Consider the following 25262-nt stretch of genomic DNA (forward strand, 5'->3'; position numbering starts at 1 on the left):
CAATATTGCAGTTGCTTTTTTTTGGCACATAAAACAGTAGAGCAGGTGTTTTGTTCGACATACTATATTGTAGTACGTGCTTAAAAAAATTCAATAAAAAGCAAAAAGTAGAGCATAAACCTTAAAAACGAAGTCTAAAGCAAATGTGAACAAAAACTTAACAAACAGAGCTATTTTGACGTTAAACACGCCACTACTTAACCGGTGCAATACCACGGTCGCCACATTTGATACAATTCTACCAAATTTGGTAGATTTTTTTTATTGTTTGGTAGATGTTCTATAGAAATAAAATTTTTGGAAAATTTTCTATAGAAATAAAATTTTTGGAAAATTTTCTATAGAAATAAAATTTTTCGAAAATTTTCTATAGAAATAAAATTTTGACAAAATTTTCTATAGAAATGAAATTTTTAGAAAATTTTCTATAGAAATGAAATTTTGACAAAATTTTCTATAGAAATAAAATTTTGACAAAATTTTCTATAGAAATAAAATTTTGACAAAATTTTCTATAGAAATAAAATTTTGACAAAATTTTCTATATAAATAAAATTTTGACAAAATTTTCTATATAAATAAAATTTTGACAAAATTTTCTATAGAAATAAAATTTTGTTAAAATTTTCTATATAAATAAAATTTTGTCAACATTTTCTATAGAAATAAAATTTTGACAAAATTTTCTATAGAAATAAAATTTTGACAAAATTTTCTATATAAATAAAATTTTGACAACATTTTTTATAGAATTAAAATTTTGACAAAGTTTTCTATAGAAATAAATTTTGACAAAATTTTCTATAGAAATAAAATGTTGACAAAATTTTCTATAGAAATAAAATTTTGACAAAATTTTCTATAGAAATAAAACTTTGACAAAATATTCTATAGAAATAAAATTTTGACAAAGTTTTCTATAGAAATAAAATTTTGACAAAATTTTCTATAGAAATAAAATTTTGACAAAATTTTCTATAGAAATAAAATTTTGACAAAATTTTCTATAGAAATAAAATTTTGACAAAATTTTCTATAGAAATAAAATTTTGACAAAATTTTCTATAGAAATAAAATTTTGACAAAATTTTCTATAGAAATAAAATTTTGACAAAATTTTCTATAGAAATGAAATTTTGACAAAATTTTCTATAGAAATAAAATTTTGACAAAATTTTCTATAGAAATAAAATTTTGACAAAATTTTCTATAGAAATAAAATTTTGACAAAATTTTCTATAGAAATAAAATTTTGACAAAATTTTCTATAGAAATAAAAATTTGACGAAAGATGGACTTTTTGTCTTTTTTTAATTTGAAAGAATGGATTTTAAAGTTTGGAAATCTTCGGAAATCTAATTCTTAGTTTTTTTCAAACTTTGGATAAGTCGATAATCATGTCACTATTATTAAAAAGTCTACTGAGTTCTGTGAGCTACGAATCTTTAGGTTTACGATCTTGTTCGCTCATAAGAATGATTGTGCTCATAACATAGATATTAAATATTTACTAACCAGTTTAATGTATATAAGAGGCCATCAATATACAATTTGTTTTAAAATCCTTTGTGTAACATTTTAAAAACAAAAAAATTACGATTTGTTTCTCGCTTTGAAATCAAAATTATAACATCAGATACCGACTGCTCTTTTCGTAGATTTTTCTAGTACATTGTTATATAAAGGAACACAGCCAGACGGCCAGAAATTATAGAAATTTTATTTCTATAGAAAACTTTGTCAACATTTTATTTCTATAGAATTTTTTCTCAAAATTTTATTTCTATAGAAAATTTTGTAAAAATTTTATTTCTAAAGAAAATTTTGTCAAAATTTTATTTCTATAGAAAATTTTGTCAGAATTTTATTTCTATAGAAAAATTTGTCAACATTTTATTTCTATAGAAAATTTTGTCAAAATTTTATTTGTATAGAAAATTTAGTCAAAATTTTATTTCTATAGAAAATTTTGTCAACATTTTATTTCTATAGAAAATTTTCTCAAAATTTCATTTCTATAGAAAATTTTCTAAAAATTTTAATTCTATAGAAAATTTTGTCAAAATTTTATAGAAATAGAAAATCTTGTCAAAATTTTATTTCTATTGAAAATTTTGTCAAAATTTTATTTCTATAGAAAATTTTGTCAAAATTTTATTTCTATAGAAAATTTTGTCAAAAGTTTATTTCTATAGAAAATTTTGTCAAAATTTTATTTCTATAGAAAATTTTGTCAAAATTTTATTTCTATAGAAAACTTTGTCAAAATTTTATTTCTATAGAATATTTTGTCAAAATTTTATTTCTATAAAAAAATTGTCAAAATGTATTTCTATTTTTTTTTTTTTTTTTTGGGTTTTGATTAATTAATGGCAATGTCTCTTCGACATTAAAAGGCCAGGTTATATACACCGATCGATGTAGACCCAAACTACACCGGAAATAAACAAATGAACACTTTCGTTGAGCCAAAAAAGCCCCGATTAGAAGCTATCGAACCCGATATGAGTAGACTCTAATTATCAGGTGTGAGTGGTATAAATAGTGCATATGTTTCGCCATGACAAAAGTTTAGGATCAGTTATTCAAAATATAAATGATAGTCAATTAGTCAATTATTATTGTAAATGTGACGACGGCATAAATGTATCAGGCTTATAAATATCACAGGTTAGGTTTGTTGTTAGTTTAAATCGATTAGGCGTAAGCCATAAAATATCACAGATGAATTCCATATCAGTCTTGTTGATTCAATCAAGTAATTAAATTGAAACGTTAGTTTCAATAATAAAATTAACGAGAGATTTATATAAATCTATGTCCTTTGTAGCCAGGATGTCATAAACATCAGTAAAACGATTAGTTAAATTGTATTTCAGTCTTAGAGCATCGAATTTTGTACAATCAAAAATTGTATGATGTGTTGATTCCGCATCCAAACATTCGTTGCAGACATCTGAGCTGATAGCTCCAATTTTTAAAAGAAAAGGTTTGTCATACGTACGGGCTGTGTGCAATCGATTGATGATTTTGGTTTCTTGGGGGTTGAACATATACTTCGAAAACCACGGCTTTATTCTAACATCTTCAAATAATTTGCTGGCTTTGATGCTTTTGCAGAGAGAAATTTTCTTGAATTCTAAATTCCAATTATTCCATAGAGCTGTTCGGATTTTGTTTAGGCCTTCTTCAGGAGTGAGTTTAGGGTTAAGGGGTGCCCCACACTCTGCAGCAAGTTTGGCTGTTTCATCTGCTAACTCATTTATGTTCAGTCCTCTATGACCAGGAATCCAGACAATATGGCATTTATTGATGTTAGAATCTTGAAGTTTTTGATGAAATGTAGCGGCAATGTAGTTGTTGGTGTTTTCACTGGCAATAATCTTGCATGCAGCAAGGCTATCCGTGAACAGTACACACTTGTCATCTTCATGTTCAATGGCAATCTCCAGAGCCTTGACTAATGCCCATAGTTCCCCAAAAGTGGATGAGGCAGCAAAACCAATTCTGAAAAGAAATCGTTGATTTGTGGATACATTGACAATACCACAGCCAATAGAGTTAGTAGAAACAGAAGCATCAGTAGCAAAAATAGTAAAATTAAAATTTTTATAGCCATCAATTTCGCTGAGGTAGATGGACTTTAATATATCTATGGGATAGTTATTCTTCCCATTAGGCAATAGGTTGAGTCTGACAGTAACTTTTCTAGATGTCAAGGAGTTAGAAATGTGCTCAATACTATCAAAAATTTGAGGAAATTCATAATATACGTAACTGTAGCTGGAGTTGACTTTTGGATTATCAGACACTAGATCATACAGCACCTTATCTCTGGATTGCACCTTAATGAGTTCTTTCGCTGTCAGGTACACTGCTCTAAACTCTGGGGGGAGTTCATGAGCCAATGCATAAACAATATGTGTGGGGGAAGATCTGGCAACACCTAGACTTCTCCTTAACATGTCAGTCTGTAATCTTTCCACTCTTTTATTAATACTCTTCGGGGCATCTGCCGCTGTGGTTCTCACATATTCTATCTTTGATCTAACAATGCTTTTATACACATTCAACGCAACATTGGGATGCAAACCCCCTCGAATAGAAGTGAGGCACTTAAGCATGTTTACACGATTCTGCGTCTCCTTTGAAATAGAATCATAATGGTCCTTTATCGACAAGGAATTCGTGACAATTCTGCCTAGAAATCGCAGTTTTTTCGTCTGCTCAACTCTAGTACCATCGATAACCATATCAATATTTTTAAAACCATTTTTAGCAAAATACATTGTGTTCGATTTGGATGGATTAAAGGATAAATTAAGATTTCTACAGGTGTCCATGAATTCTCTTACCTTGTCAATAAGGTTCGATCTAGCCTCAGCAAAATCACGGTGATACGACATTATGATGAAGTCATCTGCATATTGAAAAATAGTTGTATTGCCATCCTCAAGGGTATGAAGACTGGCAGTGTATAAGTTAAACAGCAGTGGCGACAGACAACTACCTTGTGGCAACCCATTGTACACAGACACCTCCGAATTACTCAACTTCAGTATTCTGTGAGAGAGAAAATTAATGATCCAGTTACAGTACGCAGTATCCAAACCTGAAAGGATGAGTTTTCTCTGTAGCATATCAATCTTGACACAATTATAAGCATCACATATATCAAGAGACAGAATAACAACCTTGAAGTTGTTGGCCTTAAGCAAGGCAACTCTATGCAAGAGTTCATTAATACATGTACTTGTGGAAGAATTCTTTTTGTATGCAAATGATCTTCTGGGTATAATATCCACACTGTCAAAGTGTACTGAGATTCTTTCTTTCACCATTAAATTAATACATTTTAGAAACACCGATATCAATGATATTGGCCGAAAGTTTTTAGGGTCATTATGATTCTTTTTCGGTTTTGGTATAGGCACAATTTTTATAATTCTCCAATCATCTCGAATGGTGTTAGTCAAAAAAGCATTGTTCATAGCTGTTAACAAAGCGCGTTTGGAAATGCCCGAGAGAGATTTAATCATATTATACGTTATTCCATCATGTCCTCCAGCCGACTGAGACCTTTTTCCAGATAGACACAAAATAAACTCTTCAAAATCAAATGGTTCAATGAAGTGATTAACCAAAGGAAAATCAATAATCACATTCTCACCAGTAACTTGATTTTTAAGGTGCTCCAAGTATACAGCATTATTTTCATCATTCCAAATAGATCTAGTAGGATTATTTCTTCCACGGATGTTATTAATAAACTTCCAGGCATTTTTAGTGTTGGGAGACTTGTTGATTTCATCTAGTTTGGCAAGATAACACTTTTTCTTGGCCTCAGCCACCATATTCTTCCAGTGCTCAGTCGCTTTTCTAGCATCTTCAAGATTGTTATACGAGGGAAAAAGCCTGGCTTTCTTAGCAGCCGCCCACTGCCTGCGAAACCCAACCTTGAGTTCCTCACTCCACCAAAACTTTGGGCTACGTCCATCTGGAACAACATATGAGGCATACTCAACTTCATCTTTCATAGACTTTTGTATACTATCCAAATCCGGCTCAAGCTCCAACTTCGAAAGCGACATCAGAAGTTTATTTTTGGATAGAAATTTCATCTTTGATTTTTTCCTTGAATCTATGACAACCGTAATGGGAAAGTGTCTGCTGCCACCAAGATAACAGTCGCTCACAGTCCATGTTCCCTCCAAACATGTACTAATGAAAGTGAGATCGAGCACCGAACCATCAGACTCGTCATTCCTTCTGAAAGTGATGTTATTGGAATTGATGCATTTTAATCTAGAGTAGCTAAAAATGGTTTCCAGTTCTTTCCCTTTTCTATTGGAGATATTATCTCCCCAAACAGTGTTACGAGCATTGAAGTCTCCCATCAGAATAACATTCTCATGTCTATCTAAAAAATTGCATAGTCTTCCTACTTCACCAGCCAGAATATACAATGGCATAGACGGAGGGAAGTAAACCGACGCAATTGTAAAATTTGTATGAAGATTACTGGTTTTGACAATTATTATGTCAAATTCAGTTTCAAATACGATTCTGGAAAATTTTATATATTTCCTCAGAGCAATGGCTACACCCCCATAGCCATCAGGTCTGAATTTCTGAACAAGATTGAAATTAATCATTCTATTTCTATTATCTCTGTTTTCAGAAAAAATTTCAGACAGCACTAAAATGTCAAAGTTGTAGTTATTCGCATAAAATTCTAGATAATTCTTGTTTTTTGTAAACGACTGCACATTATACTGTAGTATCTTTACCATAAAATGAAGAATTAGATAAAAGACTAGAATTAGAAGATTGAGGCACCAAACCACATTTTACCAGGCGCGAATTAAAATGATTAGCAGCATCTATAGCAACAGTGTTACCAGACATCTTGAAAAAGTCCATCATGAAAGCCAGCATCTCACTGGTGACTTTCTCGAGTTCACTGACTCTCAGCTCACTTGTCATATAAACAGGCGATGAGGGCTGCGTTTCCGGAAACATCCTCGGATGAGTTTGCACACCGGTGCGATGAACATATTCTTTTCTCTGCCTCTTAGCCACAGAGCTATAAGTGTATGGGGTTAAAATTTGATTAACATCTCTGTCTCTCATATCCTCCCTCACTGGGGCAGTCTTCTTTCTATTCCTTCCATTAGATAATTCCGGAAAACTGTCATCATCAGCTAAAAGATCAAAACGATTTTGGTTGTTGTATTTCTGAAGTACCTCACGTTTTGACATCTTTTTACGCGTCATAATCTTGTTGGTTTCTATTTCTTTTATCCAGCTCGGACAAATTTCCTTGTCACTAGCAAGATGGCCTTCAGCCTTACACAGAATGCATTTTTTACCACCACATTGGCCATTGCAGACTTCACTATCAGCACCACATTTTATACATCGTTTCTTCGACCGACAACCCAGTTTAGTATGGCCCAAGCGACCACAGTTGTAACACTGTCTGATAGCAGGATAGTATGTGCTGACAACCAGAACAGACTTTTCAAACACTATCCAACTAGGGTGATCATCACCCGCAAAGCCAATTTTGACTGTTTCAGTTGGATGAAAAACACCCACCTCTTTTTCATCGCGCCTGGTAAAACGTTTAACAGAAGTAATATTGATACTTGAAGTTGCATTTTCTAAAATCTCTTGTTCACTATAGCATAAAGGCACATTTCTAATGACACCGAAAGTTTCAACAAAGTTTCTGGGGACAAAGGCCCTCAACTTTCTTTTCCTCAACTCTTCATTGTCTAAAAATTTATTGGCTGATTCAACATCCTCAAACGTTAATTTATATAACGTAACACCAATTGCATCGATCTTCTTGATCTTGTCAAACTCGTCAGACTTAATGTCTCTTATTTTCTGTACAAAATAGAGACCATTTTTAACTTTTTTGTTAGTACCATTATCTACCTCAGAGGTGTCTACCAATACGTGTGGCTCACCTTTATGATTATTCGAATATCTCACCAACGAATCATTCACTCTTCTTTTTTTGCTTTCATGTACCACCATTTCTTCTCGCGGTCTCGCATTTTTCGCCGCAATACCACCATCACCATCATTAACAATCACATCAACATTCATAGCCTCGTCAACCCCCGTTTCAGCTACTTCACAATTATTAATAATCGCAGGTCTAACATTTCTGCCTTTTATAGGTTTCGTCAGTTTCTTTTTATTGTCACATTTTTTGTCAGTATCAATATGACAAACAATCATGGACTTAGAAGGCCCAGCCTTCTCCTCCACACCACTTTCCATGGCCACCACTAAGGCCAGCGGTTAATTTTGCACAACCACTCACACCAGATACACAAAATAACAACCACCAACAAGACAATGAAATTGTCCAACAGTATTCAAATCAATGCACACAGTTAGAACTGAATACAAAATCAAAAAGGTTTCTCTTCACAAGCAAGGAACGATGTCTACACAGCAAAGGCTCAACGAAGAATGTGTATTTCTATATTTTGTCAAAATTTTATTTCTATAGAAAATTTTGTGAAAATTTTATTTCTATAGAAAATTTTGTCACAATTTTATTCTATAGGAATTTTGTCAAAATTTTATAGAAATAGAAAATCTTGTCAAAATTTTATTTCTATAGAAAATTTTGTCAAAATTTTATTTCTATAGAAAATTTTGTCAAAATTTTATTTCTATAGAAAATTTTGTCAAAATTTTATTTCTATAGAAAATTTTGTCAACATTTTATTTCTATAGAAAATTTTGTCAAAATTTTATTTCTATAGAAAATTTTGTCAAAATTTTATTTCTATAGAAAACTTTGTCAAAATTTTATTTCTATAGAATATTTTGTCAAAATTTTATTTCTATAAAAAAATTGTCAAAATGTATTTCTATATTTTGTCAAAATTTTATTTCTATAGAAAATTTTGTCAAAATTTATTTCTATAGAAAACTTTGTCAAAATTTTAATTCTATAAAAAATGTTGTCAAAATTTTATTTATATAGAAAATTTTGTCAAAATTTTATTTCTATAGAAAATTTTGTCAAAATTTTATTTCTATAGAAAATTTTGACAAAATTTTATTTATATAGAAAATTTTAACAAAATTTTATTTCTATAGAAAATTTTGTCAAAATTTTATTTATATAGAAAATTTTGTCAAAATTTTATTTCTATAGAAAATTTTGTCAAAATTTTATTTCTATAGAAAATTTTGTCAAAATTTTATTTCTATAGAAAATTTTGTCAAAATTTTATTTCTATAGAAAATTTTGTCAAAATTTTATTTCTATAGAAAATTTTGTCAAAATTTTATTTCTATAGAAAATTTTGTCAAAATTCTATTTCTATAGAAAATTTTGTCAAAATTTTATTTCTATAGAAAATTTTGTCAAAATTTTATTTCTATAGAAAATTTTGTCAAAATTTTATTTCTATAGAAAATTTTGTCAAAATTTTATTTCTATAGAAAATTTTGTCAAAATTTTATTTCTATAGAAAATTTTGTCAAAATTTTATTTCTATAGAAAACTTTGTCAAAATTTTATTTCTATAGAATATTTTGTCAAAGTTTTATTTCTATAGAAAATTTTGTCAAAATTTTATTTCTATAGAAAATTTTGTCAACATTTTATTTCTATAGAAAATTTTGTCAAAATTTCTTTCTATAGAAAACTTTGTCAAAGTTTTAATTCTATAAAAAATGCTGTCAAAATTTTATTTATATAGAAAATTTTGTCAAAATTTTATTTCTATAGAAAATTTTGTCAAAATTTTATTTCTATAGAAAATTTTGACAAAATTTTATTTCTATAGAAAATTTTGTCAAAATTTTATTTCTATAGAAAATTTTGTCAAAATTTTATTTCTATAGAAAATTTTGTCAAAATTTCATTTCTTTAGAAAATTTTCTAAAAATTTCATTTCTATAGAAAATTTTGTCAAAATTTTATTTCTATAGAAAATTTTCGAAAAATTTTATTTCTATAGAAAATTTTCCAAAAATTTTATTTCTATAGAAAATTTTCCAAAAATTTTATTTCTATAGAAAATTTTCCAAAAATTTTATTTCTATAGAAAATTTTCCAAACAATAAAAAAAATCTACCAAATTTGGTAGAATTGTATCAAATGTGGCGCCATAGAAATAAAATTTTGACTAAATTTTCTATACAAATAAAATTTTGACAAAATTTTCTATAGAAATAAAATGTTGACAAATTTTTCTATAGAAATAAAATTCTGACAAAATTTTCTATAGAAATAAAATTTTGACAAAATTTTCTTTAGAAATAAAATTTTTACAAAATTTTCTATAGAAATAAAATTTTGAGAAAAAATTCTATAGAAATAAAATGTTGACAAAGTTTTCTATAGAAATAAAATTTCTATAATTTCTGGCCGTCTGGCTGTGTTCCTTTATATAACAATGTACTAGAAAAATCTACGAAAAGAGCAGTCGGTATCTGATGTTATAATTTTGATTTCAAAGCGAGAAACAAATCGTAATTTTTTTGTTTTTAAAATGTTACACAAAGGATTTTAAAACCAATTGTATATTGATGGCCTCTTATATACATTAAACTGGTTAGTAAATATTTAATATCTATGTTATGAGCACAATCATTCTTATGAGCGAACAAGATCGTAAACCTAAAGATTCGTAGCTCACAGAACTCAGTAGACTTTTTAATAATGGTGACATGATTATCGACTTATCCAAAGTTTGAAAAAACCTAAGAATTAGATTTCCGAAGATTTCCAAACTTTAAAATCCATTCTTTCAAATTAAAAAAAGACAAAAAGTCTACCTTTGCAAAAGTTATGCCATAAAAGTTAAAAACACGAAGAGCAAATTACATATTTTGATTCGAAAAATTTACATTTTAATTTCTACTACAATTCCTTCATAATCTAATTATACATGGGTCTTTTGAAAGTAAATGCTAACTAAAAATCAAATAGATTTTTGTATCAATGACCATTTCATTATTATATTCAACATTTCCCTTCTTTTTTATTTTTCTTAATAATATTTCCTTTTACTTTGTGATCAAACATCTTTTTTGGTAATATAAACCTTTACAAATTCCCAATATCCACAACATTTGATAAAACGTCACGTACAATTTCACTAATAACAAGTGATTTCTTAGTATTTTTAATTATTTTTTTTTCGAAAATTAAATATATAATTACGTTTTTTGTATCCATATACTATACATATTATTTTCTGCATTTCAAAATAGCGCCATTTCTTATCAATGAATGTTTCGGATGTTTATTTTTTTGTTTACTCATATGGGGAAATGCCAAACAACCAGTCAGTCAATCAGTTGACTAGCGAGCCAGCCACCCAATATTATTTTCTGCCCCCTTTTTGTGGTGATATTCTGGCATCGTCATCATCAATGCCGCCAGAAATCAGAAAAAAAAGCCCGACAAGTGCGCTGAGCTAGAGGGAATTATTTTCACATTCATACCATTTTGTACATGGTACAACAATTTGCGATTCCTACATTGACATAGGGCAGCAGCAAATGTCATCATTTAATAATTATGGTAATCGTTTAATTGGAAATAGGCGGTTTACATTTTAATATTTTGTTTTGTTGTTTTTAATATGCAATAGGAATAAGAGGTGGATGATGGATTTTTACAAAAAAAAATCAACTGCCTTTGTTTCAACTTCTTTGAACTCCAAATGATAAAAGCCTACATCATAATAATATTTATTTCGTACCATTGTAAATTACCCACAGGAAACCTCATGTACGGCTTATAATTTATACAAATATGAAAATTGTAAACTACACAAAAAAAATTGTTTTTATTAGAAAAAGTATTGTCAAGTTCTTTTGCTGATTTCTCCATGTGTTTCACCCATAATGAATAGACCTATATTATTGGATCGTTAAAAGTGTAATGCTCTTTCTCAATTTAAATTGCAATTGCGTATTAGAATTGGGTTATTCACATCTTTCCGAATGTTTGGTAGTGGTCAATCGAACTAGGGTGACTGAGTTCAACAAGATCAATTATGACAATTCTAATGAGATTCTGTTTTTGTAATTCTATATCAGAAATAAAATTGAAGATGATGCTTTCTAGTGTTGAGAGTATGCATGTCGATGAATACAAGAAATTTGCATTTTTATACAATAGAATGTTATTACTCATCCCATAGATATCATTTATCTTGGTTATATTTCTGAAAATAAAATTAAGCTATGTGTATTTTAATATACTCGTTCTCTTGTCTAGAAATTTTGCAATGAAAATTTGCCTATCTGCCAGCAATGTGAAGTTTCGAAGTTGTTATTTTAAGGCCGGTATTAAGTTGGCATTATCGCTCTAAATTGGCTATTTTATACGATTACTTATCTTTAATAATTCATTTCACAGAAAATAAACATTTTCAATTGTTTCATTGGATCATTCCCCAACATGTTATTATAAAATTTGCAACAAGAAGATATAACTTTGGAGATTTATTTTGGATTTTAGCGGCTAAACTCGAACTTAATACCCACCTTGACTACAGAAAACTTTACTTTCATATTTATTATTCAAAGTTTATGACTACTATCAGTGGACAGCATAATGGAATAGCTTTAGTCTAGTTTTGGGGGATGCTATAGAAATGAAAGTAACTTATTTAATAGTGTGTGCAAAAAGTATGGTAAATTTTAAATTTGAAGTATTCGTGGTGTGTTGAACTAACAATTCCTGCTAACAATACATATAGAAAAGTGAGCTAAAATCGTCGTTGTCTGTTGTTTTATATTTGTTGTTCATGGTCTATTAAACTATTCATACATTTTTAGGTTTTAAAATATTACCCAAAGTATTTTCAAGAGCCAAAAATTCTTAAAATCTTATAAGTAAATGTTTACTGTTATGTCTCAATTTGTGAAATTAATATTTTACCATTTTTCTGTATCTAACAACTAACAAATTTATTTGTTTGAAGATCTATTACCATAGCATTATGCATTGAGCAATTCGTCTAAAAATATCCGCCACCACAGAATGGGTATTATTAGTTTGTCATTCAGTTTGTAACCCATCGAAATTTCGATTTCCGATATATTCTCGATCAGGGAGAAATTCTAAGACGAGAGAGAAGTTCACCAATGTGACATACAATGGACTGAATAGTCTAAGTGAGCCTGATACATAGGGCTGCCACCTAACCTAACCTAAGACGACATAGGTTAGGTTAGGTTAGGTTGGTTTAGGTGGTAGCCCGATGTATCAGGCTCACTTAGACTATTCAGTCCATTGTGATACCACTTTGGTGAACTTCTCTCTTATCACTGAGTGCTGCCCGATTCCATGTTAAGCTCAATGACAAGGGACTTCCTTTTTATAGCCGAGTCCGAACGGCGTTCCACATTGCAGTGAAACCACTTAGAGAAGCTTTGAAACCCTCAGAAATGTCACCAGCATTACTGAGGTGGGATAATCCACCGCTGAAAAACTTTTTGGTGTTCGGTCGAAGCAGGAATCGAACCCACGACCTTGTGTATGCAAGGCGGGCATGCTAACCATTGCACCACGGTGGCTCCCACACCATTTCCGTCCGTCTGTCACGCTACAGCCTTCAATAATGGCGCTATCGTCCTGAAATTTTGTTTGGTGGCAGGTCAAGTTCGAAGTTCGGTCCAGGTTTTGATATAGTCCCCATATAAACCGATACCGCGATTTTACTTCTTGGACTTATACAAAACGTAGTTTTTATCAAATTTGTCTGGAATTGGAAATCTAGAAGTATTTTAAGACCATTTCGGTACGCCGAAAATGGTGAGTGTCGGTTCATGTTCTGATATAGCTCCAATATAGACCGATCTCCCGATTTTACTTCTTGGGCTTCTAGTATCCGTAGTTTTTATCACATTTGTCTAAAATTAGAAATCTAGAGGATATAGCCCCAAATATAGACCGATCTCCCGATTTTACTTCTTGGACTTCTAGTTGGGCCGAAGTTTTATCCAATTCGCCTGAAATTGGAAGTCTAGATGTAATTTAGGACCATAAATATGCGTGCCGAAAATGGTGAGCATCGGTTGATGGTTTGGTATAGCACCCATATACACCGATCTGCCGATTTTACTTCTCGGGGTTCTAGAAACTGTAGTTTTTATCCAATTTGCCTGAAATTGGAAAGCTGGAGTTTTTTATTTGGAACCATAAGTATGTGTGCCGAATATATTGTGTATCGGTACAGGTTTTGATTATAAACCGGCCCTCCGATTTTGGGTCTAGATTCCGTAGGTTCTTCCATGTTTTTTGCATAGCCCCCATAAGACCGATCTCTCGATTTAACCCACTTGGCTTCTAGAAACCATAGTTTTAATTAGAATTGCCTGAAATTGTAAAAATACTGGCATTTTAAGCTCTTTGGCTTCCAGAAACCATAGTTTTTATTAGAATTGCCTGAAATTGTAAAAATACTGGCATTTTAAGCTCTTTGGCTTCCAGAAACCATAGTTTTTATTAGAATTGCCTGAAATTGTAAAAATACTGGTATTTTAGACCCACAAACACCTGCAACGGATTTAGTTTTTATCGGTCCATTTGGTAAGCTCTCCTAGACCGATTTCAAACTGAATGTAAAATTTCCAGAGATTACTTCTCGTAATCATTTGAATAATAGTGGTAAAAATCTACGTATTTTTAATTTCAAATCAAAGCGTTATTTCATCATTTTCTTCTTCTTATAAATCCAGAATATGATCTTGTCTTCATAGGTAGAATTTTTAAATTTATCTTTGAGAAACGTAGTTGTTGAACTAATCTGCTTGGGAGAATATCTGTTGGTATTTAAGAATCGGCCCGGCCGAACTTACTGCTGTATATACTTGTTTAAGCAAGAAATGGGAATGTAAAAAAAAATATTTTTGGAAAAACTTTGGGTAACATTTTATAAATAATTTTATATAGCGAATGTACACATATATAGAATAGCATATTTTTCGAAAGCTTATTCTCAGAAAATAGAAAAACGCGTTACTAATAAAGTTTAATAATTGCAATCAGTACAATCATCCAAATAAGTACACTGGAAATATTTTTAATTTTTTTATTTAGTTTTTTTTTTTTTGTAAATTTAAAATTGTATTACAATTTTTAAATGAGTAACTGAAGAAAGGCTTCCCCTGCCAAGTAACATAGTATAAAAGAATTCAGAAGAAAAACTAAAAGAAAAAATCCAGTTATTATCACTAAAATATAGAACGCTATAGAATATCAACATCAATTTGAGGCTCCCGAAAAAACGATGCTTTTTAGGCGAATATCATGGTTAGAATGGCGATAAAGATATGATGAATACATTATGAAACACCGATTAATGTTTTTATTTTAACAAACTTTTTTCTATGAATGTAACATCATACTGGGGATGAAGCAATAAAACTTCTCTTATTAATTAATTTCAAGTTATGTTTTTATGTTTTCTCGAAAATATGCGGTTTTTGATAGTGTAATGCTATCAAAAACCGCAAAATTTTTTATATTTTTAGGGGACGAAAATAATTTAAATGTGCAAAACTGGTCGAACCAACCGGTTGAAACAAATAGTTATCGCTAATTGTTAATAGCATTTTAAAATCATATTTTGCCAACACGGAATTTTCTAAAACATTCTCGGCAAATATCGAAATGACTCTGGTTATTATCAATCCTTTAACGAAACTGTTTATGAATTGCCTTCATTTACTTTTCAGGTAGACAGAATATGTCCAATTAACCTTGCAATGTGAATTGTTATCGTGAAAATTAGCTTCTCTGATAACAATTTTGAAAAAGAAAAAAGACTATTAAAGAAATTTTAACCTACCTTTTCTATGATAACAGCAATATAGATATACGTTGTTCAGATTTCAACGTGTAAGTGGGGGTGTTGTCTCGCCGTATGATTTTTACGAAATTAAGGCGAAAACACGTTTGTTTTTGTTTTTGTAATAAAAAATAAACACTAAAAATAAAACAAATTTATTATTTTTAATTGCGTTTACTACTAACTTAGTCAAATAAACACGCACTTTCATTAATTTGATTTTTATCTAAATTAAAAGTATTTTTATTCTTGCTTAGTATTCTTTATCTAGCTTAGTTTATCGTGTGAGTTTATTTATTTCACATCAATTCACATCCATCTATCATTCAGGTACCGCACAAATCCCCTAAAAAAACACGACAAAAGGCAATGACGATGATTGTTGTTTCGTTTTTAGTAAATCAACAGACAACAACAAATTCGATGACCTCCTCTTTTGCACAATTACCCGCGCAGCCCGAATGTTTATCATTTATCACCAACATCCATAAGTTTTTCGTTTTTGTAAATATAGGGTTGCCAACTTCTTTTTTATAATGTATAAAGATGGGTAATAAGACAGTGAGACGACAAATAATTTACGGTATTTAGATATATATTCTGTATATATCACTCATTGGATCAATCTCAATTGTAAGACACAGTAAGATAAAACTTAATAATTTTCGGATCTGCTCTGGTGCATTCATCTTACAGAATATAATTTTTACAAGAAATGTCATTAGCTAAAAGTTGACAAAAATGAAACGGGGAACTATCAGCAACCTACAATATAACCTGTGGTATTGTAATACTTGCATTCACGTATGTCCAATTTTTGGGTTTGTTTTCTTAGGCAAAACAATAGATATCGCGGTTTTTAAAAAATCCCGAAAGATATTTTTCAAACCGGGACATATTTTCGATTGATGCTCTGTGCACGGTATAGGCGTCAAGTAATAAGGGAACAAATCTACTTTAGTGTTTAAAAACAACCCAAATTTTTTGAGTGTGGGAGAAGGGATTTTAAAGCGAAAATGAAGTAAAAAATTTGTCGGAAAAGCCTAGTCTTCGAGATATAAACATATGAAAAACAGCAATTTCCTTTATATTTTTGTTAATTCTGACAGCAATTTTTCATGAAATTAATAAAATTGCGTTTTTGGTAAAAATAGTACATTTTAAATAGAATATATTAAGTAAAAATTATGTCGGAAGAGAGTAGTTTGCGAGATACCGACTCTTGAAAATTGTGGTATAGGTGGCAGGCCTTCGACCGGGGTTGGGGACTTTCTTCTATGGACAAGGGTCCGCAGGTGGACAGGTGAGACTTTCTCCTATGGACAGAACCCAAAGTGGGTTAATTTAAAATAGAAAATTACATTGCTTCTTGTTTTATGAAGGCAAGCTCTCCTACAATATAACTTTTTTATTTACAATCAAAATTATATGGTAAGACAATGCCTTTATGCCCATAATGTTTAATAATGTTTTTTTTTTTAATATATTTTTGTTAAAATCAGATTACTCGGTGCATCTGAATAATGCATATATGAACATTTATTATTTACTTATTGATTTGAAAAATGTCCAAAATCATTTTACCCATTTTAATACACAGATATTTAAATCATGGCTCTCTCCCTGCATTTGGTCAAACGTTGGCATCCCTGTCATTACTAAGCTACAAACAGCAGCTGTCAATAGCAACTACGTTTAAGCAACAAAGGAAATGAAATCCTCCAAATTGTTTATTACTTTTAACCATACATTGTTAACACCAATAACAATATGCTATTTAAATTCCCTTTTATTTCGATCTGTGTTTGTTACAACATAGAATATGAACAATAATTTGTCTGGAATTAGGTAACCCCGTTTTACCACTTTTCGATGTTTCAACACTAACACACACAAATAACACGTAATATTGCTAACCTTTTTGCTTGTTTCGGAATTCTTCGTTAATCTACAAGTTTTAAATTTGCAGTTTTCCAGCACATAAGGTGTCACCACTTTTATTTTTGACGTTTTTCAATTATATTTGTTGTTTACACCAAATGCAAATGTATATATATTATGACGTTATGCTTAATTTTGTATCGCTTAATTTATTAGTTTTCCGTTTCTTCCTTTGCTAAAAGAAATGCTCAAACCGTACTGATTTCATACTAAAATATATTGCTCTAACAGAACAATTTGAAGTTTAATAAAGTACCATGAAATGCAACCCTGTAGGTCATCATAATCGGAGACGATAATCGATTAATGTTTATTATCGTTTATTTTTGTCATAAAGGGGCGTTCATATGATAATTTTATTTTTATTTATTTCCATTTATTTAAGCAATTCAAAGCCTTTACAGGGCCAATTTAACGAATTACAATGTACTACTCTAACGGACATTACAATATTATATAAAATATTAAATATAAATTTATAAAAATAAACAACAATCTTATATAAACAATAGAACCAGCAATCTTATATCAATAATCAATAATGTTATATATACATTTTTTATTTTTTTGTTTGCGTTTGTTAATATTCTTGGATCCCATTGAAATTAAAATATGTTTTATTTCGCGAGTCAGGAGACTACCCATTAAACAATGTTTGCATTATGTTTCAGTCAATTATCTTTAATCGTCAAGCTGATGTAAAATATTGAAGAAGGTTCTTTCGGTAGGTGTTGTATGATAGATCAAAATGCTTCAATGCATTTTACTAGTAAGATTTTGTTTTCAAGAGAATATCGTAATGAGTTCGATTGTATGTTGTCAGTGATAAATAAATAATTCAATTTAAATTTTACGTTTCGAGTTTAGCCGCTTTAAAATGGTTTAATTAAGAAAAGTAATCGCGAAAAATAACGATTTTAGATTTTTTTGTAAAAAAAAATCGAAAAAAAATTCGAGTTTAGCCACTTAATCCGCTTTAAAATGGTTTAATTAAGAAAAGTAATCGCGAAAAATAACGATTTTAGTGGCTAAACTCGAACTTCATACCCACCTTAAGCTCGAATTTTGCCGCTAAAACCAAAAATAATTATTTAAATGCAGAACAAAATTATGGGGTTTTTTGATAATCTTTATAAAGCTTGAGGTAATGACTCCATACATTAGAAAATGAAAATAGTTTACAATTTGATAAAGTTGATAACGATCTAAAAAATTATTAAAATTTTTACAAATTTTAGGGACATAACTGATTTTCATCTAGAATTTTGTGATGGAGTAAGATAAACCCCACTAAAAATGTAAACAAATTTGAAAATTTTGAAATCGAGATTCAAAGATGTTTAAACATTTTACGATTTTTTACAATTTAGAGATTTCAACTACTTGACCAATTCTTGTGGAGAATATTACGATTCATGTGGGCAAACATTTCCTCTTTCAGAGCAATAAAAAACCATGACATTACATTATTTTACAAACATTGCAATTGACATCCTCATTCACTCATTGTGAGCTTCTATATACCTGTAGGCATACCTCATACGCATTACACTTCCAAAATCCACTTTACGCGGATTTCAAATGTCATTTGCCTTATAAAAAAGGGATTTCAAATCTACTTTTAGTAAATGTTGAGCCAAAAGTGTATGGCCTATAATAGATTCAAATTCCACCAATTAGGTAAGGCCATCGCATTAATTACTCATTAGCTTTGCAGTTCCCTGTTATGTTTGTGTGACCGGACCCATATAGCCCATATTAACTGAATATTTAAGTGTTTAGCCGCAAAGGTTGCAGCAGTATACTCCGTGTTTGAGTTGAGGAATACAGAGTCCAAGTATTTGATATCAGATTAACTGTCTTACTTGCTTTTATTGTCGACAACTGCTGTTCATTACTAGCCTCACTTGTTCCCTATCTAGTTTTTGAAATCCCATCAAATATTTTATACAGAATGTAGATAAATTTGTTATTATTGTGATTTTTATTGATATTTTATTTTAAATTAATTGCTACATAAACGCCATTTTGTAAATACAACAAAATAATAAGTTTTAAAAAATTGTTTAAACTGTTTTTATTGTAAAAAAGATTTGCTTGTTTTTTTTTTTTTATTTATGGGCAACATAAATCCAAATGCCTTTTATGGTTTATAAAAAATAACTGCAAATTGGTTGCAAAGTATAAACATATTAAGTTATCCCAAAAAAGAAACGAGTAAAATGGAAAACAATTTTCAAAGATATAGGCAAATGAAAAACAACTTAACATTAACACGGAAATATTATAATGTTTGGGTTACGTGTGCCCTTTCGTATTTTGTTTTTTTGCTACTAAAAACTAATATTTGAAAAGAATTTAATAATAAAAAAAAATCAAGTTATATTATACTATACACTACACTTGAGAAAACAAATTTCTTTCTTTTACCAATTTATTTTCTTCCTTTTTGCATTTGAGGCAAACAGCCATTGTTCATTTGTTTTGTATTTTAAATGATACGACGAAGTGAATTGTGATTTGATTTTTTAGCGAGTCGTCTTTGACAACTCACGAAATGATGCAGCTACTCTTTTCTTGTGGATTGCCATTCTCATTTTCGATTAGTAACAATAACTGATGGAATATATCAGCCACAGACTAAAGGGGATAACAATGGGCTTATCATTAGAACAAATTTAATAAATAATCCTATGTTATACTAACCTCATTTTGTTTTGCAGAAGTTTCCAAAAATGCAGCACGCCAAGATTCCGCTAATTTCCTGCCTTCGTCTGTGGAAACCGTACGCTCTTGATGTAAATCAGTTTTGTTACCTACCAACACAACAGGTACACTAAGGAAAAGACATTTAATTGATTATTCAAATTATTCATTACTGTCAACATAAAAAAGCCACGACACAATAATAAACCAGTTTTCAACTATGGGCCATGTAACACCTGTCAATTCCATCATTTAACCAGTTGTGTGATAAATAGTTGTAATTTGTCAATTTTCCAATTTTTAATATTATCTCCTACACTTAACGATATTTGTAAATGGATAGAGCAAAACAATTTGGTACAGAAGAAAAAGAACTATTTTAAAAAATTTGCCACAACTTTTTGTTGATTTCTCAGAATATTTGCAGTATTTTTATTCATTTATATATATATATAAATATTTAAATAAATAAAAAAAAACTGTAGTAAAAATTTTGCCACAACTTTTTGTTGATTTTTGAGAATCTTTGCCATATTTTTTATTTTATAAATCGAGTAAATTTATTATTTTATCAATCGAGACTGGGATCCTGTAGTATAAAAACTAACTTTTTCGTCGTAGTTACAAACGTTTTCTTTTGAGTGTGTATACAAAACTATTTTTGGTAACATAAAGATTTTTTTAATTCATCGAATTTCTGGTTGAAAGATAGAATTGATAGAGTTATCCTTACTTTTAAGAAAAAATTCAAATATTTTTTTAATGTCTTGGCTTTTACACTTAAATGTTATTTTCTATAGACTTACTATTTCTTTCCCATAACATCTAATAATTTCTCGTAAATAATTTTTATAACCTCAAATGATTTTTGACTGGTTATCGAGTAGACCAATACGTAACCGTGAAAATCCATACTGTATTGTACGGGAAATATGCTATATTCATCTTGTCCGGCTGTATCCACGAGCTTAACGCCATAGTCTTGCGAATTGACACGCGTCACTTTTGTAAATGCTGTAGCGAAAAAAGAAAAAAAATGTATTGATGAGAATAATTTAAAAACGATTTGAATAAGTAACTTATAATTAATTTAAAATGAATACATTAAACACTATGCAGGAATATGCTTCGTAGGGTGTCACAAATTTGCAACATATCAAAAATTTAAATATTTTTGCATTGAGTGTTGGATGGCTAACTGAAAAGCTCCTCTGGAATTTGCCATCAATGAGAAGTCGGGATGGCATGATTGTCCAATCATCGTGTTAGGAAAAAAATTGAACAATTTTAAAAAGATGACATGGATTCATTGCCAGTTTCGAATGGTGGTTTACTCCTTCTCAGTAATACTGACCATATTTCTTCCAAGCTTCCAAGTTTCTCTAGGTATGAAACACAGATCGGACTCATTCATAAGAGAGAAGTTCGATAGTGTTCTATCACAATGGATAGAATAATAACGAGTTGCCGCCACCTATAAAATTCTGCAATAGTCCCGGAAGGAGTAGAGTCTTGTGAGAAGAGAATTCAGAATATGGGTAGATTTCGCTTTGATATCATATTTTCGCCAAAAGGCACTGCGATGGTGAAAATTATTGAAGATTAATAGTTGAGTTATCGTGTAATTAAACGACCACTACTGCTTGCATCATCTTAACATTCTGCCTCGTGAGTTTGGCTATATACCCTCAGAGACAGAACAGTTGCGCAAGTGCACTTTGCATAGGTATTTTTGAGCGGCATAAAAGTTCAGATCACTTGAAAAGGCATTACATGCCTTCCATCCATTAAGAGTATCATGTTCAACTTTACTCCATGCATCTGATATAAAAAATAACGACGTTCACTAATCTTTTTTTATAAAATTGCTCGTCTATTTGATTGGAGAATTTCTGGCTAACGTTATATATTATAGCCTTTCAGATGAAAACACTACAGACTTTTTTGGCCACATATACGCTATTGTCTTCTTGTACGCTTTTCTCGTTTCTGTCCAATGCAATTCCAAATTATTTTTCACCCTTGGGTACTTTTTGCAATCACCAAAAGCAATTAATGGTATGGACTTAGCTGTGGGAATCATACGTTCTTTGCAAAAAAAATAAATAAAAAAAAAACTCTTGAAGTGTATACGCCTACCCCTACTATCATACTTCTTGGAAATTTCCCACTCAGCTGGAGAACACTCTGTATTGTGCCACTAAACTAATCCTTTCTTTTTTTAAGTAATGAAAAGTCTCTTGACTCACGAAAAAATATATTTTAATTTTTTAGGTCTTCAAAAAGCCGACTAGTTCGTGCAATATATTCTTATTAAATTTTGACATAACCATACGCATTAATTAGGTAATATTATATGCTATAACACTATTTTAATAAAGCAACCACGTAAAGAATGCGAGAACCAAACATAACAGGTTGGATGATAAGTCTCCGGTCTGACACAAAGATGGCGTCGCTGGTATTAAATGCATATTATTTTTATATAGTACCAACCTTCAAATGATTCGTGTCAAAATTTGACGTCTGTAAGTCAATTAGTTTGTGAGATAGAGCGTCTTTTGTGAATCAACTTTTTTTATTGTGAAAAAAATGGAAAAAAGGAATTTCGTGTTTTGATAAAATACTGTTTTCTGAAGAAAAAATATGGTGGAAGCAAAAACTTGGCTTGATAACCTGTTTCCGGACTCTGCCTCCAGGGAAATCAACAATAATTGATTGGTACGCTAAATTCAAGCGTGGTGAAATGAGCACGGAGGACGGTGAACGCAGTGGACGCACGAAAGAGGTGGTTACCGACGAAAACATAAAAAAAAAATACACAAAATTATTTTGAATGACCGTAAAATGAAGTTGATCGAAATAGCAGAGGCCTTAAAGATATCAAAGGAACATGTTGGTCATATCATTCATAAATATTTGGATATGCGGAAGCTCTGTGCAAAATGGCTGCCGCGCGAGCTCACATTTGACTAAAAACAACAACGTGTTGATGATTCTGAGCGGTGTTTGCAGCTGTTAACTCGTAATACACCCGAGTTTTTCCTTCGATATGTGACAATGGATGAAACATGGCTCCATCACTACACTCCTGAGTCCAATCGACAGTCGGCTGAGTGGACAGCGACCGGTAAACCGTCTCCGAAGCGTGGAAAGACTCAAAAGTTCGCTGGCAAAGTAATGGCCTCTGTTTTTTGGGATGCGCATGGAATAATTTTTATCGATTATCTTGAGAAAGGAAAAACCATGAACAGTGACTATTATATGGCGTTATTGGAGCGTTTGAAGGTCGAAATCGCGGCAAAACGGACCCATATGAAGAAGAAAAAAGTGTTGTTCCACCAAGACAACGCACCGTGCCACAAGTCATTGAGAACGATGGCAAAAATTCATGAATTGGGCTTCGAATTGCTTCACCACCCACCGTATTCTCCAGATCTGGCCCATCGACTTTTTCTTGTTCTCAGACCTCAAAAGGATGCTCGCAGGGAAAAAATTTGGCTGCAATGAAGAGGTGATCGCCGAAACTGAGGCCTATGTTGTGGCAAAACCGAAGGAGTATTACCAAAATGGTATCAAAAAATTGGAAGGTCGTTATAATCGTTGTATCGCTCTTGAAGGAACTATGTTGAATAATAAAAACGAATTTTGACAAAAAAAAATGTGTTTTTCTTTGTTAGACCGGGGACTTATCAGCCAACCTGTTAGTACCTGCCTTTAAGGATGAAAACAATATTTCTCACGGATTTTTTTTCACATATGTATGTACGAAAAGTTAATAGGACGGGACTATTCGATTAGTCACTGCTTGAATTTCCGCCCGACTAATTCCATAAGGTCTGAAGAATTTAAATTGTTTGAAGCTAATTAAATTCTTATATAATTTCGATGGCGGTAAATGAGTATTGAGCCTCTTTGTTATCGACAGCAGGTGGTTCAGCTGGTCTAACTTCTAGGTGTATAAATTTTAACAAAATCGACCAATCCAAACCAAGTCATTATAGTAGGGTTTTAGTTCGTAGGAATAAGCAAACATTCTATGAATAAATATACACATATACGTGTCAAATTTTGGCTAAAAGTAACAAAGTATTTAAATACATAATTATTGTGGTAAATAAAGACTTTCTGAAGGAAGATGGAAACAAATTGTCCGAAGTACGAAAAATCTAAATGTTTGGAGAAATACCTCAAAGTTTGACAAACATTGTCTCTTATGTTACTACGATTTGTTAACGAAATGAGAGGCATGCAACACTAATAGTATATTGGTATGCAGGGCAGTTATCTCAACCTTGACACATAAAACTCTAATACCTTCAAATACTTCTTTTTTTTAAAGTGGGTTAAAATGGGTTTCTCTTATATATTGGGGGGCAATATAGTTTACAAACATGCAATTATGAGTGATTCATATATACATATCATAAATGTTTTGTTTGCTCCATGTGTGTCAACTTGTGGTGCGCATTAGGACATAATTATAAATCTGTTTATACTATTTTTTATACTTACTATTTTCTATTGTCGGGTCATACGAATCCACAAATTGTCCCTCGACAAATTGTATACTTAACGAAGATTTTCCTAATACAGAAAAAAATTAACAATTAATGGGATAATTCATATGAATAGAAGATTACAATAACAACTGCGTAAAGTTTTAATCAACATAATAAATAAAACGACGCAAAAAAATGGTAAAACAAAATGTAAAAAATGTAGTTGTTGGACTTGTGGAAAGACGTCAATGACGACAAAGACGTAGTGAAACAAAGAGCACACATACCTACAGATCTGTAACCCATCATTGCTATATTACGCTCTTTTGGTGGCATTTTTAATTTGTTTATTGTCCTTAAAAACTTAAATATATTTTAAAAGTAATTCTTCAAAGCAATTCCAAGTTAAAATTTGTATGTGTTGTTCAACTATTCAGATTGGTAGTCACTTGCTGTTCTTCAGTGATGCCAGAATGTTTTCTCAAAAATCCCTACATAGATTTAACAATTCCCTGTCTTTTGCGTTGAGCATCTGTATAATAGCAATGTGGCATTGCTAAACAGTATTGCCAGCGTTTTATATTGTTTCGGTACCATTTTCCCCATATAAATTTCGACATCGACATACGGGGTTGGTCAATTATCAATAGGGCTGTTTTCTTTTAGCACTGGATACTCTAAGCCGTGAAGGACTAAAAGAAAACAGAGTACTCGTTTATCCAGGACATCTCCAAAAATATGCAACACTGCCATCAGCTGT

At 30.8% G+C, this 25262-nt stretch overlaps 3 protein-coding genes across 7 annotated transcripts in view; all 3 read right to left on the reverse strand.

Annotated features, from left to right (window-relative positions):
- The window catches only part of l(3)05822 (SH3 domain-containing lethal (3) 05822), a 48164-nt gene extending 30659 nt beyond the window's left edge, over nucleotides 1-17505 (reverse strand). The window contains exons 1-3 of one of the 3 annotated variants that reach the window (XM_075290451.1): nucleotides 17271-17505; nucleotides 15559-15699; nucleotides 15354-15491 (exon numbers count right to left, since the gene is read on the reverse strand). The gene's annotated coding sequence lies outside the window, so the exon portion shown is untranslated. The remainder of the gene's footprint in view (nucleotides 1-15353; nucleotides 15492-15558; nucleotides 15700-17270) is intronic. The other 2 variants (XM_075290450.1, XM_075290452.1) reach the window with 2 other exon arrangements.
- On the reverse strand, nucleotides 2338-7615 carry LOC142220986 (uncharacterized). 3 transcript variants are annotated; one of them, XM_075290446.1, is made up of 2 exons: nucleotides 7479-7615; nucleotides 2338-5769 (listed from the first exon to the last, which is right to left on the reverse strand). In XM_075290446.1, exon 2 carries the CDS (start codon nucleotides 5619-5621, stop codon nucleotides 2763-2765), a length of 2859 nt encoding a protein of 952 aa, XP_075146561.1. In that variant the 5' UTR covers nucleotides 5622-5769; nucleotides 7479-7615; the 3' UTR covers nucleotides 2338-2762. The 3 variants fall into 3 exon arrangements, with proteins under 3 accessions (XP_075146561.1, XP_075146563.1, XP_075146564.1); XM_075290448.1 differs by having other exon boundaries at nucleotides 2338-5766; nucleotides 7479-7581; XM_075290449.1 differs by lacking the exon at nucleotides 7479-7615 and having other exon boundaries at nucleotides 2338-4612; nucleotides 5171-6155.
- Nucleotides 17506-19740: 2235 nt separating the features above from the next.
- Nucleotides 19741-24970, reverse strand: Rheb (Ras homolog enriched in brain). The gene is made up of 5 exons (XM_075290453.1): nucleotides 24790-24970; nucleotides 24516-24587; nucleotides 20807-21014; nucleotides 20001-20130; nucleotides 19741-19934 (listed from the first exon to the last, which is right to left on the reverse strand). The coding sequence occupies exons 1-5, from the start codon at nucleotides 24836-24838 to the stop codon at nucleotides 19845-19847; spliced, it is 549 nt and encodes a 182-aa protein (XP_075146568.1). The 5' UTR covers nucleotides 24839-24970; the 3' UTR covers nucleotides 19741-19844.
- Between the last annotated feature and the right edge of the window lie 292 nt (nucleotides 24971-25262).

Source organism: Haematobia irritans, chromosome 1 (assembly GCF_050003625.1).
Source record: "Haematobia irritans isolate KBUSLIRL chromosome 1, ASM5000362v1, whole genome shotgun sequence".
Taxonomy (NCBI): Eukaryota; Metazoa; Arthropoda; class Insecta; order Diptera; family Muscidae; genus Haematobia; species Haematobia irritans.

Bases quoted from the DNA above. Each gene is read 5' to 3' on its own strand.
- LOC142220986 (XM_075290446.1), bottom strand. From the start codon at position 5,621: ATGAAATTTCTATCCAAAAATAAACTTCTGATGTCGCTTTCGAAGTTG.
- Rheb (XM_075290453.1), bottom strand. From the start codon at position 24,838: ATGCCACCAAAAGAGCGTAATATAGCAATGATGGGTTACAGATCTGTA. The intron at 24,588-24,789 runs GTATGTGTGCTC...TTTCTGTATTAG, and splicing joins GATGGGTTACAGATCTGTAG to GAAAATCTTCGTTAAGTATA. The intron at 21,015-24,515 runs GTAAGTATAAAA...TTTTCGCTACAG, and splicing joins TGACCCGACAATAGAAAATA to CATTTACAAAAGTGACGCGT.